Source organism: Chrysemys picta, chromosome 5 (genome assembly GCF_011386835.1).
Source record: "Chrysemys picta bellii isolate R12L10 chromosome 5, ASM1138683v2, whole genome shotgun sequence".
In the NCBI taxonomy this organism is placed as follows: Eukaryota; Metazoa; Chordata; order Testudines; family Emydidae; genus Chrysemys; species Chrysemys picta.
This window is the reverse complement of record NC_088795.1, coordinates 1,754,096-1,771,531: the sequence shown is the minus strand read 5'-3', so window position 1 is coordinate 1,771,531 and position 17,436 is coordinate 1,754,096. Positions and strand designations below refer to the sequence as shown.

Sequence of the window (17,436 nt, the reverse complement as noted above, 5' to 3'; positions counted from 1 at the left end):
CAGCACTGTGGGAGCCCAGACCCATAGCACTGCCTGAAATTCTTGTTCATCAAGCTTTGTGGTGAAGAAACATGCACTTTCCTGGGCTTGCTTCCTCTGATCATAATGAGCTGTCTCTGAAGGCTTGACCCAGAGTGTGCCTAGGGACATCATACTAAAGATGGTTGCCAGGAGAGAAGGAAGCTTTGAATTCACCCTGTTTTATTTCCAGGCTGAGCAGTGATGGATTGTTGCTGTTTTGTCCTCTGGTGGCCTTTCCTTGTGGAATCTCCCAGAAGGCCATAGAAAGCTGTGATTCAGAGATGAAGTTTAAAATTAACGCCACTATTTATCAAACAAATGATACAATTGTTTTGTGTAAACAGAGATGAGATCAGTGATCTAACCAGTGCCATCTGCCCTTCATCTGACTAAAAGGAAAAACAGAGCTACTGCAATTGATTTCAGATGATAAAATATAATTTGTTTAGGGCCCAATTTATAACAAAGTTAAAGTGATACCGCCTGGCCTGTAATTTGGCCTAGATTAAAATGGATAGAATCTTGTAGTGCCTCTGTATTTACAGTTTTAAAAGATTAAACACAAGGTTATGATTCAGACTATTAATGGAAGATGTTGCAAAACTAGGGGCCAATACAGAATTATTTTCCTTTTTTAAATTTTGGGTTGCTTTAGAGGATGTGACATAGGCACTGAAGCTAAAAAAGGTAAAAAGCATTACAGTATAATAGCTTTTGATATGGTCTCCCACAGTATTCTTGCCGCCAAGTTAAAGAAGTATGGGCTGGATGAATGGACTGTAAGGTGGATAGAAAGCTGGCTAGATTGTCGGGCTCAACGGGTAGTGATCAATGGCTCCATGTCTAGTTGGCAGCCGGTTTCAAGCGGAGTGCCCCAAGGGTCGGTCCTGAGGCGGGTTTTGTTCAATATCTACATTAATGATCTGGAGGATGGCTTGGACTGCACTCTCAGCAAGTTTGCAGATGACACTAAACTGGGAGGCGTGGTAGATAAACTAGAGGGTAGGGATCAGATACAGAGGGACCTAGACAAATTAGAGGATTGGGCCAAAAAAAACCTGATGAGGTTCAACAAGGACAAGTGCAGAGTCCTGCACTTAGGACGGAAGAATCCCATGCACAGCTACAGACTAGGGACCGAATGGCTAGGTAGCAGTTCTGCAAAAAAGGACCTGGGGTCACAGTGGACGAGAAGCTGGATATGAGTCAACAGTGTGCTCTTGTTGCCAAGAAGGCTAACGGCATTTTGGGCTGTATAAGTAGGGGCATTGCCAGCAGCCCGAGGAACGTGATCGTTCCCCTTTATTCGACATTGGTGAGGCCTCATCTGGAGTACTGTGTCCAGTTTTGGGCCCCACACTACAAGAAGGATGTGGAAAAATTGGAAAAAGTCCAGCGGAAGGCAACAAAAATGATTAGGGGTCTGGAGCACATGACTTATGAGGAGAGGCTGAGGGAACTGGGATTGTTTAGTCTCCAGAAGAGAAGAATGAGAGGGGATTTGATAGCTGCTTTCAACTACCTGGGGGGGGTTCTAAAGAGGATGGATCTAGACTGTTCTCAGTGGTGGCAGATGACAGAACAAGGAGCAATGGTCTCAAGTTGCAGTGGGGGAACATCTCCCAGGGATTTCAGAAAGAAGACAGCCACAGTTGCAAAGGATTGTGGCCCCAATCTGGCGGTACTTATTTATGGCTGGATTCTATTCTCATTTACAACAGTGTAGATCTTTGAGTAGTGCCACCAAGTTAATGGATTTTCTCAAGATTTACACCACAGTAATTGAGTGCAGAATCTGACAGGATTTAGCCCTATATTAACATAACCAAATACTGGTATGGAAACAGCACACCACATACCATTCAAACACATGAACTTCTCAATGAATGAATCAATGAACATTCCTAGCTGCAATCATTACTTCTTTCTCCATTCTGCATTATTAGCTCTGCAATATTGTACTGTCTCTCCATTAACTACCAGCGAGTCATAAAGAAACAACCATAACTCATATTCCAGAAATCATCCTACCATGCACTGATTCAGTCACCATTCCCAATTAAATTCATGAAAGATTAATTCCTTAATTAATTAACATTACAAATCATAACCATTAGCTGCCCTTCCATTAACCATTCAATAGTTCACAGTATTACACTGATTTCTTAATTAGCCCATGGTGAGTCAAAAAACCAGTAAGTAACTGCTCACATCCTCCTTGTCCCTTAGGCAAAATTATCTGCAGGTTGCTCTTCTATTCCATTTACTTTTCAGCTCCCTCCAGAGTACCTCTCCTCCACAGCTACAAACACACATGGCTTTGGCCCTCTCTTATGCTTATGAGAATGAGCAGCTCACCCAAGGAAAAGGCAGGGTAAGTCACTTCTTTTTTTTCCCCCACTGGGAGAAAATTCTCCTTTATGGACCTCTCTCTAGAGTAAACCTGGATAGAAATATCTGGGATTGAAAACTGCATGACATCCCATCTGCCGACCAATTAAAGGAATGCCTCTAGTGGCATATATTGATTTATTATTAGTTGCAACAATGATCATGTTGCTCTGCTTTATACAGCGCCTGCCATCTACACTGTCCTAGAGTTTAAAGCCAGAAGGGATCATTCTGATCATCCAGCCTGACTTCCTGATAACTCAGGCCAGAAAACCCCACGCAGTGATTCCTGCAGCTAGCCCATAACTTCTAGCTGAGTGTATTTTATACAGGGGCATGTGGCCATGATTTGTGAGGATTTCTTATTGCGTTCATAGCTTTTGGCACACTCCTGAGAGCTGCTGAGCAACTGCAGCTCCCCAGGAAGTCAAGGGGAGCAACTGGTGCCCAGTTCTTCTCAGGATATGGCCTGTTGTTACAGTCACTGGGGCCAGGTCCTCCAAGGGATTTAGGCACCTAGCTCCCATTGGGAGGTTGAGTCTCTGCCCTGTGTACCACACTGTAGCATTTAGCCAAGGGCTGCACTGGGGCAATGCGGAGGTGTGACACCCAAGGAGAGGCCATTGGTTATTCTGGGCTAGGTCTTTCGCACTGTTTTTTTATGGAAGTCTTTGAAAGGTCTTGGCTAAAGAACAAGAAACCCCCTGAAAACCCCACACTTTTCACAGAACAAGAAAGCTATTTCCTGCCCCGCTCCAGTTGATAAGTATGAAAGTCCCTCAGGTGTTTCTGAGGTGCCATTCGGCTGCAGGTGAGGTGCAGGTGAGGTGCACTTAGAGTGCATAGCTCACATGAGGGTTTATCTCAGCTGAGTCAGGATAATGCACCTTGAATGGCAAAATTTAGGCCTACCTCTTCAGCTGAGCATCTTTTCTAAAAATTGGGCTGATTGACCTCTGCATGTGTGACTGAGGTGGCCCTCATATGCTAACAGCATTTAATCAAGAGTTGGAATATTTATATTGTAGCATGCAAGTCTTTGCACTACTGAAACAGTTCTTTGTTCCTCTCTGCACATCCATTATGACTCTATCAGTGAGCTACGATTATAGTGGAACCAATACGGGCCATTTGATAAGGAGTACCCAAGATACAGTGCCCATAAAAAAATTACATGACATCAGACCTTTCCGGTTCTGATAACATTATTGAGCACACCTCGGGCTCAAACTATTGCACTGATCCACCTCAAACTAATGTCATATGCTCAAGCTCCAATCTGGCTAGGGTTTTGCACCTGCTTCCCCCGGGAAAGCAATAGTTCAAGATATTTTTGGTGAGAGTGGCTCAAGTCTGGACGATGAGCTACAGAGTGACTCATGCATACATTGCAGGGTTACTATTCTCTTTTGGGCAACAAGCACACCTCACATCAGAGTCATGAATATTTATTATTAATTTGTATTACCATAACAGTCATGAACCGGGACCCTGCTGTAGTAGGACGAGAGCCCTTGTATCAGAGGCGTGGTACAAGGCAGGGCCTGCTCACAGAATCTGGCAAGAACAGGGCTAATATTGCAGAAATGTACATTCCTACGAAGTGCTAGTCACAGAGCACTCACACAAACACATCCCGATATCAAGTGGTACCAGAACATCCTGATAGCAAGGATGGTACAAAAACATCCCCCAAGGATAACAAGAACACACTGACCCCTCCTAAAAGATAAGGTCAGGATGACAGTACGTAATAGAGATGTTTTGATCGAACCAATGTGTACGAGGTGATGGGTGATAACCATCGGGGGGGCCGTACCTAACTATGTCAGAGGGGCAATGCTAACTTGTTTGTATCAGTGTATAAATATGTATCTCAAAGGGAGTGTCTTTGTCTGCCTAGGGAGGAATGGAAAGTCCTGCCATTGTTATGGGCATACATGTATTAGCGGTCTGGTAGAGTCTGTGGGATACTTGTACCATGCTTCATTGACAATAAACCTGGCTGGTGCCTTCGTACCTTAACGGATCTTGGGCGGTTCACTCAAGGTCTGCCGTGCCAGCTATCTGCGCAGGGCTGGGGCCGTTACATAGAGGTAACACACACACGCAGCCAAACATCTACCAACATCTGACCACACCTGTCATGCTAGGCGCCGTACAAACACAGAACAAAAGGATGTGGCTTACAGCCTAAGTGTAAGATAAGAGATAACAGATGGATACACATTGATCAGAAGAGGAATACAAGGAAATAATGAGAAAATAATGGTCAGCTCAGCGCACCAACAGCCCCGAGGTTGTCAAGGTGTTTGTAGGCACAGGAGAGCTCCTTATATCTGGTAAGATAGAGAAGAGGGAGCCAGTGAAAGGATGCAAAGAGAGGTGTGACATAATCACAACACCAGGACAGGAAAATGATGTTTGCAGCAGCCTTCTGAATATATATGAATGGGGAAAGATTGCATTTGTCAAGGGCAGAGAGAAGGATGTGGCAATAACTGAGACACGAGGCGATGAGAGGGTTAGCTGTGTGAATGGATAACCTTAGAGGTATTATGCAGAAAGAAGCTGCAAGATTTAGACATTCCTTTGAAGTAAAGGCCCATGAATTAAAATCCTGTCCTTGGGGAGCTGTTTGCTGCATACATCCTGCCCTTGCCTGCTGGCTGGAACCACAGTGGGGCTCCTTTTGGAAATGTGTGGCATGATTTGAGCAAGGTTAGCACCCCACAACTTACACCCCTCACATCATCTGCCCGGGAACAGGTGGTGAACAGGGTTGTGTCAGAGACGTGAAGCCTGGATGGTGAAGTGGGCTGAATGAGCTGGGAGGTACTAGCTGCTACTGTGCAAACGGCACCAGACAGACCAGCACAACAGTCCATTCATCTCCACTGGGGTGTTCTCATTGAACTGAGAACCTGTCATTGGGATGAAAGGTCCACTTCACACCGCTCTTAGCCTCATGTGCTGCACATGGATGTGTGGAGCCCCTTCCCCAGACCCTAGGCCCAGATTTGGGGTAAGGACTCTTAATCTCCACCTTCTGTCCCTTCCCGCCCCCAGCAGGTACATGCACTCCTCACAGCCACTTCCTGCCCGTCTGCCCACAGCCCCACTCAGCTTATTGGAGGCTAGGGTGACAAGTGGGAGGGTGGGGCTGGCAGCTGAGTGATGGAGAGGTGTGCCCCAGTGCACAACTGGGATTTGGGTAGTATTCGTGATGCAAATTTGGGGTTACTTGTTCGAGGGTCCTGAAATACAGGGGCCCTCCACTCCCCGCAATGAGCTCCTGATAGGTTTCAAAGTGCCCTAAATTCCTCATCGCCTTAAAAGCTGCTGTGCTCCAACAGCAGCTGTGGGATTTGTTGTGCAAATGCAGGGGCATTTGATCAAGGCGTTTCCAATAGATAGCCCGCCCCCCTCAATGAGCTGATTACAACTTTCACAAGACTCTCAATGGCACATGCATTGTGAGATTATCTTGAGTAGTGGCAAGACACAAGAGAGGAAAAGGGTGTACATTTTGGGGCAAATGTGGTCAAGGGGTTCCTCCGACACAGACCTTCCCCCAGTAAGGAGCTGATTGTGGTATTCAGATAGCTCTAAAATCCACATGCAGAGGAAGCTTGTCTTGCAAATCAGTATTCCACAGTAGAGGCTGGGGTAGAGAGGAGAACACCCACTGAGAAGCAGGGTCGGCTTTAGGCCGATTCGGCTGAATTGGGCCCCGCGCCAAGAGGGCCCCACGCCACAGCTCTCCACCCCGCCCCCAGCTCACTTCCCCCACCTCCCCTCCCCTGCTCGCGCCGCCCCCTGCTCCTCCCCCGCCCCTGCTTCCCGCGAATCAGAGGTTCGTGGGAAGTCTGAAAAGAAGCAGGGGCGGGCAGGCAGCACTAGATAACCCAGGGTGGTGGGGGGCGCGAGGAGGGCTCCGGGGACGCACGGCCTAGTCCGGCCCCGGTTCCGGCCGAGTGCGCCGGCCCGCGGCGCGGCTCTGGCCCAACCTGCGGCATGGCTCTGGCCCCCTGGCCTGGCCCGGCCCCCTGGCCCGGCCCCCGCGGTGCGGCTTCGGGTCCGGCCCCCAGCCCGGCCCCCGCGGCGCGGCTCCAGTCCCCCGGCCTGGCCCGGCCCGGCCCCCGCGGCGCGGCTTCGGGTCCGGCCCCTGGCCCGGCCCCCACGGCGCGGCTTCGGGTCCGGCCCCCGGCCCGGCCCCCGCGGCGCAGCTTCGGGTCCGGCCCCCGGCCCGGCCCGGCCCCCGCGGCGCGGCTCCAGTCCCCCGGCCTGGCCCGGCCCCCGCGGCGCGGCTTCGGCTCCAGCCGCCTGGCCCGGCGCGGTTTCGGCTCCGGCCCCTGGCCCGGCCCCGCCCCGCCCCCGCGGCGCGGCTTCATGTCCGGCCCCCGGCCCGGCCCGGCCCCAGCGGCGTGGCTTCGGCTCCAGCCCCCTGGCCCGGCCTCCACGGCGCGGCTTCGGCTCCGGCCCCCGGCCCGGCCCCCGCAGCGCAGCTCCGGCCTGGCCCCCACGGCGCGGCTTGGCTCCGGCCGCCAAGGGGCTCTGGGCCAGACCCAAGCCCGGCGAACACGGCCGGAGTGCGGCTCGATTCCTGGGGGCGGGGCTTGCAGCAGTGTCGTAGACACTGATTGCTCATTTCTGATTCTCCTTAAGACACAGGAGAACAAGGCTCTCATTTTGCTCGTATTCACACGTATTGTTGTTAGTGTTCGGTGACTCACTCCTGAGTGTGCCCCAGTGGTGCAAGTGGAATCCAAAATGCCGTTAACCTTCTTGGCAACAAGGGCACACTGTTGACTCATATCCAGCTTCTCGTCCACTGTGACCCCCAGGTCCTTTTCTGCAGAACTGCTACCTAGCCATTCGGTCCCTAGTCTGTAGCTGTGCATGGAATTCTTCCGTCCTAAGTGCAGGACTCTGCACTTGTCCTTGTTGAACCTCATCAGGTTTCTTTTGGTCCAATCCTCTAATTTGTCTAGGTCTCTCTGTATCCGATCCCTACCCGTCCCTTCCCTATGATCCACCCTCCTTACCTGGGGAGGACTGTCCTCCTCCCACTGCATCTTCAGAACCGCAGCAGCAAAAGGAGCAGAATGTGGGGCCACCGGGCATAGCTCCTCGGCATGGCTTTACTGCCCCCAGGCCTGTCCTCCGGCGGGGCTATTGTACAGACGGAGGAGACCCTGCATGGAAGGGTTGGGGGTGATACAGCTGCGCTAGAGGAGTGCTGCTGTGGGGCCACCCAGCAGCCCCCCGTTCTGCTGCTCCTCTTTCCGGTACGCCGTACCAGCTATAAATATCTTGCTGGTACGGCGTACCGGGCCATACCGCCCTACTTGCACTGCTGGTGTGCCCACAACCTGCTAATCTGTCACTCTTTAAAGTAGCTGTCAAACACAACATCACAGTGTAATCAAAATAACTACCACCTCATCCCTCCCCCGCAAGCACAACAGACACACAATACTTTGAAATGTCAGTGCACAAAGAGCTGCTCTGGGAAAGCACATGGAACGAGATTCCTCATTCCAGTTTTCCCAGGACACAGCTAGTTCTCATAACTGGGGCTCAGGCTAAACTAGAACCAGGAGCAATCAGTTCCCTTAGTAATTAAAGAAAGGGCATGAGTATGTGATAAGCATTACAGGGCATGGCCTCACTGGGGAGCCAAGGATTAATAGACACAGCTCTTAAGCTTCTCTGAAACCCAGCCCAGAGCCCTTAGAGGGACCAGGAGATCAGCTGGGTGTCTGAGTTTACTCCACCCTAGGGGTAAAGTACCAGGTGCGACTCTGGGTAGACAGGGTAGGCGGTTGAGGAGGCCTGTAACCCTGGCAGGGGTCTGCAAGCATTTCTAGGCCTGCCTGAGAACAGATCCTGCCATGCTATTACCGGTGGACTGAAGAAGGGGCAAAGTCGGCAATCTGTCTCGTTCTCTGAGGCGTGGAAGGCGAGGGCCTGCCGCTATGGTTTGCTGTCCCTATATCCTCCGCAGCTTGGTGCAGAATGCCTTGGAACAACAGACCATTTCTTTCTGAATTACAGAAGAAAAGTCTCCAGTAAAAACCACACTCTGCATTCCTGTTCATAGAAAGAGGAGCGTACAGTATTACAATGCAATATTGTTAGGGAGGCTGCACATATGCTCTGATAATCTCTTTAGCATCATAAATGGTTATGATACAAAATACCCAATCAAGAAAGAGCATGCAAGAAGCAACACTGCCCCCTCATGGTATAATGGTAAAACCACAGCCTGACATTCAAACTACAATTCATTTCTGTGGAACAAGGAGACCTGCACAATAAATGTACCACTGTGTGTTCCTTAAAGCAACGTTTTTGTTGGGGAGATTTGCAAGTCACCAAATGTCCTATAACCTCTGGATCTTTTTTAACCAGCAGGGAAACGGCTCTAAATCTGAATCCTGGCATCTGGATCTGATGTAGCAGATCTGGGCATGTAGATTTCCAAACCTACATTATAATTGGACCTGGTCAGCCTTGGACCTGATCATTATACTTGGTCAGCGTTCACCCAATACCAAGGCCCACATTCCTTCTAAAAATCACAAGAATCTTTTCAATATTTAGTGGGTCAAACATCAAAGCCCAGGAAAAGAGAATGCTTTCTTTGGACAGACAATTGTTACCCCACTAGGGTAACAATACATTTCAGCTAGCAGCACATACATGAACATTGTGAAGTGGCAGGACATAAGAAAAAGACGGTACCTGGCTTTTCTTCCAGTCAGAGAAGGCCTGAGCTAAGAAATCCAGACACAGAGTTTCCCAAACTTCAGAGGTGTTTGGCTCCAAGGATTAGGGCTGGCCCAATCTCTATATGAAATCTATTTACTCCTTGATTTGTCTAAACTGACATTGTTTGGGGGCACTGTACTATCTATCTGGCTGACAATTCAGGTAACTGAGGGCATTTTCAATGTGATTAATGGACATGGCGAGACATGACCATGTGTTGAATTACAGGTTGTTTTGAAAGTCAAATCATCTTTACTTGTTTATAACAAAATAACTAACGCTGGTTGTAAGAACTATTGATTTTCTCACAAAAAAATTGCCCTTGAACATTTTGGGGCTTTTAGGTTTCAACAAAAAGCCAGAAGATATCAAGAAAAATGGAGATTTTCCATGAAAACTTTTGTTTCTATGAACAAGCCCTTTTTTTCCCATTGAAAATGAAAAACTTCAAGCAGCTCTCAAAATAACATTTTCCATTGTGCTTTCAAGACTGGTGAGATTCACCTATACGTGGAAAATTGCCTAACAACATATTGTGAAAGCACAAAAAGATGAAAAAGCATGAAAAGACAAATCAAACTCTTCTTCAGTGATGAAACCCACACGCAGTCAGTGTGTGATCCGGGTGAGGGCTCAAGATGCCTTAACTAACCAAAATGAAGCTCTGAGAACATAATCACTGCTAGCTCCCCTGGGCCAGACCCTTTTAGGTCTCTTCTCATTGCTTCCTTGCCAGCTGCAAGGTCTGCTCTCAAGTGCATAACTCTGAAATGCTGCTGGCTGCTACAGCTCTTCCTTTCATCAAGCCAGGAGCCTTGTTACCTCGGTGGGGGATTCAGCATCCTTCACAGACAGAGTGTGATGCAGGTCAGATCTCAGAAGAGATTACGCTATTTACTGCACCACACCGAGAGAAACATTGGCCCAGCGGGGAAAAATGCCATGTCTCAGGCTAGGTCTACACTGGGGGGGGATCGATTTAAGATACGCGAATTCACGTAGCTGAATTCGACATATCCGAGCCGACTTACCCCGCTGTGAGGACGGCGGCAAATGGACCGCTGCAGCTCCCCCGTCGACGGCGCTTACTCCTGCCTGCGCTGGTGGAGTACACACGTCGATTCGGGGATCGATTGTCGCGTCCCGACGAGACGCGATAATTCGATCCCTGAGAGATCGATTTCTACCCGCCAGTCCAGGCGGGTAGTGAAGACAAGCCCTCAGACATGAGAAATAACGCTGGCCGGTTGTCGCTGCCCATACATGATGGTGGGTTTTTTATCTCCCAAGCAGTGATGCAGCAGGGCTGAGGTCAGAGATGATGCCTCCGTGACATTAAAGGCATCACCAGGAAACCAAACACAAACAAGGAAAACTTCCTTAAATCTAAAGAGGGGGCTTCGAAAGAAGGGGGCAAGGAGGCTCCCGGCCACATGGCTCTGCTGCCTACCACACTACTAGAGTCTGTGTCATATACATGAAGGGAGGGTAGAAGGAAGGCAGAGAGAGGCTGACTTGCATCCTCCTACTAACTCCGGTTCACCTCTTTTGATGGATATTATGTTTCTGATGGGAGTCCAAATCCAGCAGCTGCTTCTCCAGGCTGAGGCTGGCGTGAACCAGGAGTGAGACACACCCAGGACCCTCCATGCAACACAGGGGCCCTGGCAGTAGGAGGCAGCGGTGGAACAGCTCCGCAGTGGCTTTTGAGAGTGGGGTTGCCCTTCCTTTCATAATGAAAGTCGTTAGTTCCCTGCTCTTTAGATGGCACCAAGGCAGGTAAGCCTGAACATTGACCGTGGTGCAGACACTGCAAACTGAACATGAGACACACTTTTTTGTTTCCTGCAAAGTTTTTGGCATGCTGCTTGCAATCTGGTGCCACTGTAACCCACACACCTTCTGGGTGTGGTGTTCTGGCCATCTAGTGGCCCCGAGACTACTGAGAGAGAGTAAAATGAGTCTGTTCTACAGACTCTAACAAGCAGTTGGCTTTTAGTTCACGCAGTAGAGGCTCATGCACTAAGTTCCAGAGGTCCCTGGTTCGATCCTGCCTGCCGACAACCAAGGTTTGTCAGTGTTACAAGTGGGGGCTTGTCTGGGAAGTCTCTGAAGCTTGGGATGCACTTCCTCAGCTAGGGGAAGTATGTAACCCACACACGTCCTGGGTGTGGTGTTCTGTCCTATCTAGTGGCCTCAAGGCCACTTACAGAGAGTAAAATGAGTCTGTTCTACAGCCTTAGCTAACAGCCAGTTGGCTTTTAGCTCATGCGCTAGGGGCTCATGTACTAAGCTCCAGAAGTCCCTGGTTTGATCCCGCCCGCCGATGACCGGGGTCTGTCAGCGTTACACCAGGTCCTCAGGGGAGTGCCCTCCATGTGCAAGGCCAAACTCAACCCCCTTTGGGAATGCTCAGCTGGGAGTTGTTCTGATCCTTCACTCACACCAAAGTAATCTGGTGCCTCCCTTCTGTGGCTGAAGGGAACAGGACTGCCCACGTTCAGAATGATCCAGCGGAGTGTGGTGTGTGGGATGGCAGCACCCTTATAGGGCAGGACAAGTGCAGAGAGCTGTCACTAGGACTCGGGAAGAATCCCCAAGCAATCACCGAAGAGAATATTATGGGATGTTAATGCATACAGTGTGTGTGAATTCGTGAACTTGGAGCAGCATTCAGCTTCCAATGGCTAGGCTACAGTTGTGCATGGCTGTAACCAGTGAGGGCTCAAATGGTCCCACACCCTCGCTGTAGCCCTCAGTCGGGAAGGACCATGTTACTTTGTTGTTAATGCATTAAACCAATTGAATTACACACTGAAGGGGTTTTCCCCCATTTTCTTACTGTTTTCACACTTTTAAAAAATGTCTCATGAAAGGCAGCGGGATGGGAGCCTTAACTGGAATGGGTGACGTGAGCGAGAGGCTGGCTGGCTGATTACAATGCGGTCACAGTGCCAGCCCCAAGGCTTCCTAGGCTTCCTAATGAAGATGAATTAAGTGCCAATGACAGCAAGAGGTCTCTGTGGAGTGAATAAGATCCGTCTCAGTTGTAACTGAGTTCCGTTCATGTGGCCAACATGACTCCTGGGGCTGCAAGAGGAAGAGCCATGGAGGACACTTGGACACACAGAGTGCTTTGTCTGTCCAAGCAGAAGGCCTGGGTCAGTCACTGTATATGTACTGTCAGCAGCTCCTGGCCCTATCTTTAGATCAGTGGCAAGAACATGCACACAGTCCAAAGGATTGAACAGCCCGACTTCTCTATGCAGCTGCTTGGCAATACTGTGTTGTTTAAAGGGGGTCCCATCTATTAGCTTCATCAACTTTCTCTAGGAAAAAAATAGCCTCCCTATTTTGGCCCTTGTAATGGAACTAAGACTTGTTGGGTTCTATTCTGTGTCCATCACCTTGTATAAAACTTCAGACAGATGGCTAAACAGAGACTGACAGATTCCCTCCAAAAGTTTGAATACACAAGCAAATTTGTGGGTGCTTTATCCAAAGCCACCTGGAGTCTCTGAAGCTGACCAAGCCTATCAGTGCTCTCACCTCCAAGAAGCCCAAAGAAAGACTCTGGGTTCTTTTATGATACTGACATGTTAGTTCATGTGATCAGAGAGCTCTCAAATAGGTGCTCTGAACACCCCGAACGTTCTGGCTATAGAATATGCTAACACCAGAGGTACCATGCAAACAGGAGGCAGAGAGGGCATGCACTCCATCATCCGCACTGAACCAAACCACCTGGCTGACCTGGTCTCCCTCCCCTTGCCAGGCAAGCAGCTCCCTGGCTACTATATTTTGCTGGAGCAATGACCCCCAGGAGCCATGAACTGCTTCATTCACAGTCACCTTCTCTGGGCCTCGTGTCTCTACCTGTGAACCCAACACATGCTCCACTTGGAGGAATCACAAGGCATGGGATCTAGCTGAGACACAAGGTATCCAGAGTGCTGGCGCAGAATGACTAGTCTCTCCCCCTTGTCTTGAGTGCCCACGAGTGCCCTCGCCCTGAGTGAGTGACCATCCTTCCATCAAACTAGCCGTGGAGCATCCACCTATTTCCAAAGACCCTTCAGCCATAGCAAGAACTAAACTTTCTTTCACCTTCAGTCATTTGCAGAGCCATCGCTAAGCTGGGCTGTGCCATCTTTCAACATGCCACACACACAGAACCCTTTGTTAAGCTCTTGGATCTGACACAAGAGAATCTCCTCGGTACATCCAAACAAAGAATGCCCTGCACAGGTGGCTATTGTGCAAGAGCCCCAAGTCTCAGTGGGATGATGTCACACCACTTCCATATGCATCTTGTTAAGTGTTAGGACTGAGCAGGGTGTGGGGTTTTGTATAAAAATGGCCCCACCTAGCTTGTGCTGTGCAGCATGAGGCCTCTGTGCTTTTCATGGAATCATAGACTATCAGGGCTGAAAGGGACCTCAGGAGGTATCTAGTCCAGCCCCCTGCTCACAGCAGGACCAATCCCAAATAAATCATCCATCATTGTATAGCTTGCCAGCACACCCCAGTCTGCCTTTTTGTGATAATACAGTGGGGAATTAAATTAGATGTGGTTGGGCTATCAAAGCTTCTTCCCAGTTAACAGTGGGTCTTAGGCTCCTAGATGCTTGTGAACATTTTACCCTTAGTCTAGATGCTGTGTTATTACAACAGGTTTTATGCTGGATTCTCACAGCAGGATTCTTTCTTCCCTTTGACATCTGAAAATACCTTTGGGTGACCATACAGCCAAGATCAATTCTTTTCCTGTAATTCAGGACATTCCTTAAGGTTCACCAGTCACCACCGGAGATGGCCAAAAGATGGCCAGTTTTGGGCGGGGTCAAGCTACATAAGCCAAATGCTCTATGATAAGTCCAGTGGTTGGATTTTCCAAACTTCTTCCATGTTGAAAGATATTTCTAAGGCATCTCACACCTTGGCATGTATGTAAGACTGTTCCAGGTTTAACAGTGTATTTGTAGCAAATACATAGAGCCTGATTCTGCCACACTTATTCCCACTTAGCAGCATCTTACTCTATAAGGAGTAGTGTTTTCTTCAGTGGGACTGCTTGTGGAGTGTGCACAATCTAGCTAGCCCATAGAAAGAAATTCAGCCTATTTCTAAGGAGCAGCCCTTCAAAGCTAAGGTTATGTCTACACTACCACAGCCTGGTCTACACTACGGGTTTAGGTCGACTTTAGCAGCGTTAAACCGAATTAAGCCTGGACACGTCCACACAACGAAGCCCTTTCTTTCGACTTAAAGGGTCCTTTAAACCGGTTTCTTTACACCACCTCCGACAAGGGGATTAGCGATAAAACTGGCCTTTGCGGGTCGGAATTGGGGTAGTGTGGATGGAATTCGACGTTATTGGCCTCCGGGAGCTATCCCACAGTGCTTCATTGTGACCGCTCTGGACAGCACTCTCAACTCAGATGCACTGACCAGGTAGACAGGAAAAGACCCGCGAATGTTTGAATTTCATTTCCTGTTTGCTCAGCGTGGAGAGCATAGGTGACCACGCAGAGCTCATCAGCACAGGTAACCGTGATGGAGTCCCAGGATCGCAAAAGAGCTCCAGCATGGACCGAACGGGAGGTACGAGATCTGCTCGCCATATGGGGAGATGAAGCAGTGATAGCTGAACTCCGTAGCAGTAAAAGAAATGGCAAAGTATTAGAAAAGACCTCCAAGGCCATGAAGGACCGAGGCCATAACAGGGACACACAGCAGTGCCGCGTGAAAATTAAGGAGCTACGGCAAGCTTACCACAAAGCCAGAGAAGCAAACGGAAGGTCCGGGGCAGAGCCGCAAACTTGCCGCTACTACGCGGAGCTGCATGCGATCCTAGGGGGTGCAGCCACCACTACCCCAAACGTGTGCTATGACTCTCTCACTGGAGAAACACACAGGGAAGACGGTTCGGGGAACGAGGAAGATGAGGATGGAGGTACTGGAGGTAGCTCACAGCAGCAAGGAAGCGGAGAAACCGGTTTCTCCAACAGCCAGGATATGTTTGTGACCCTGGACCTGGAACCAGTAACCCCCGAACTCACCCAAGACCCTCAGGGCACACAGGAGACCTCTGGTGAGTGTAACTTTGTAAATATTTGTAAACATTAAAAAAAAAAAAGCAAGCGTGTTTAATGATTAATTTGCCCTGGCAATCGCGGCCAGTACATCTACTGGAAAAGTCTGTTAACGTGTATGGGGATGGAGCGGAAATCCTCCAGGGACATCTCCAGAAAGCTCTCCTGGTTGAAATGGGGTGATTTTATTAAGGGGACATTCAGAGGCGCCCGTTCCTGCTCTTCTGACCAGAAATGTTCCCCGCTGTTAACCACGCGGTGGAGGGGAGGGGTGAAGTGATCATCCCAGAGAATCGTGTGTGTGGGGGGGGTGGTTTACTTGTGTTTGTGCCGCATGTTAACCGGGAAACCACAGCCCCTCCTTTTACATTGAAAACCCATTTTAAATGGACAACCCAATTCATCCTTGATATGGGAAATGCGCTGCTGTTTGCAACCTTTCCCGCATGTTAAGAAGGTTAAAAAAGCCAAAACACTGTGGCCTACCATGGCTGCCTGCAAGCCGAAATATGCGACCTTGTAATGAAAGAGTGTACCCATTGTTCTCTAAAATGTGTCTTTTTTAACCACCTCTCCCTTCTCCTCCACCAGCTGCAAATGTTTCTCCTTCGCAGAGGCTCGTGAACATTAGAAAGAGAAAACATAGGACGAGGGACGATATGTTCACGGAGCTGCAGATGTCCTCCCACGCTGATAGAGCACAGCAGAATGCGTGGAGGCAGTCAGTGTCGGAGATGAGAAAAGCCCAATATGAACGAGAGGAGAGGTGGCGGGCTGAATCGCGGGATGAACAGAGCAAGTGGCGGGCTGAAGACGATAGGTGGCGTCAGCTTGCAGACAGACGGCAAGAGGCAATGCTCCGTCTGCTGGAGCATCAAACTGATATGCTCGAGCGTATGGTTGAGTTGCAGGAAAGGCAGCAGGAGCAGAGACCGCCGCTACAGCCCCTGTGTAACCAACAGCCCTCCTCCCCAAGTTCCATAGCCTCCTCACCAAGACGCCCAAGAACACGGTGGGGGGGCCTCCGTCCACCCAGTCACTCCACCCCAGATGATCGCCCAAGCATCAGAAGGCTGGCCTTCAATAAGAGTTAAAGTTTTAAAATGCAGTGTGTCCTTTTCCATCCCTCCTCCCCCACCCATCCCAGGCTACCTTGGCAATTATCCCCCTACTTCTGTGAGGAACTAATAAAGAATGCATGAATGTGAAAAAACAATGACTTTATTGCCTCTGCAAGCGGTGCTCCAATTGGGGAGGGGAGGGTGGGGTGGGGTGGTTGGTTTACAGGGAAGTAGAGTGAACCGGGTCGGGGGGGGGGGGGTGGTTTGGAGGGTTCATCAAGGAGAAACAAACAGAAGTTTCACACAGTAGCCTAGCCAGTCACAAAACTCGTTTTCAAAGCTTCTCTGATGCGCACTGCGCCCTGCTGTGCTCCTCTAACCGCCCTGGTGTCTGGCTGCGCGTAATCAGCGGCCAGGCGAGTTGCCTCAACCTCCCACCCCGCCATAAAGGTCTCCCCCTTACTCTCACAGATATTGTGGAGGGCACAGCAAGCAGCAATAACAATGGGGATATTCTTTTCGCTGAGGTCTGAGCGAGTCAGTAAGCTGCGCCAGCGCACGCTTTTAAACGTCCAAATGCACATTCCACCACCATTCGGCACTTGCTCAGCCTGTAGTTGAACAGGTCCTGACTCCTGTCCAGGCTGCCTGTGTACGGCTTCATGAGCCATGGCATTAAGGGGTAGGCTGGGTCCCCAAGGATCACAATAGGCATTTCAACATCCCCAACGGTCACTTTCTGGTCCGGGAAGAAAGTCCCTTCCTCCAGCTTTCGAAACAGAGCAGAGTTCCTGAAGACGCGAGCATCATGTACCTTTCCCGGCCATCCCACGTTGATGTTGGTGAAACGTCCCTTGTGATCCACCAGGGCTTGCAGCAGCATTGAAAAGTACCCCTTGCGGTTTACGTAGTCGGTGGCTTGGTGCTCCGGTGACAAGATAGGGATATGGGTTCCGTCTATGGCCCCGCCACAGTTTGGGAATCCCATTTCAGCAAAACCATCCACTATTGACTGCATGTTGCCCAGAGTCACTACCCTTGCTATCACCAGGTCTTTCATTGCCCTGGCAAATTGGATCACAGCAGCCCCC

The 17,436-nt window shown here is 49.8% G+C and overlaps 1 protein-coding gene and 1 long non-coding RNA gene across 3 annotated transcripts in view; one reads left to right on the top strand and one right to left on the bottom strand.

Annotated features, from left to right (window-relative positions):
- The window catches only part of LOC135984070 (uncharacterized), a 102,438-nt gene that overhangs the window by 55,069 nt on the left and 29,933 nt on the right, over positions 1 to 17,436 (bottom strand). The window lies entirely within an intron of this gene.
- Positions 14,276 to 16,558, top strand: LOC135983501 (uncharacterized). Its single transcript, XM_065595811.1, has 2 exons — positions 14,276 to 15,283; positions 15,876 to 16,558. Exons 1-2 carry the CDS (start codon positions 14,746 to 14,748, stop codon positions 16,376 to 16,378), a joined length of 1,041 nt encoding a protein of 346 aa, XP_065451883.1. The 5' UTR covers positions 14,276 to 14,745; the 3' UTR covers positions 16,379 to 16,558.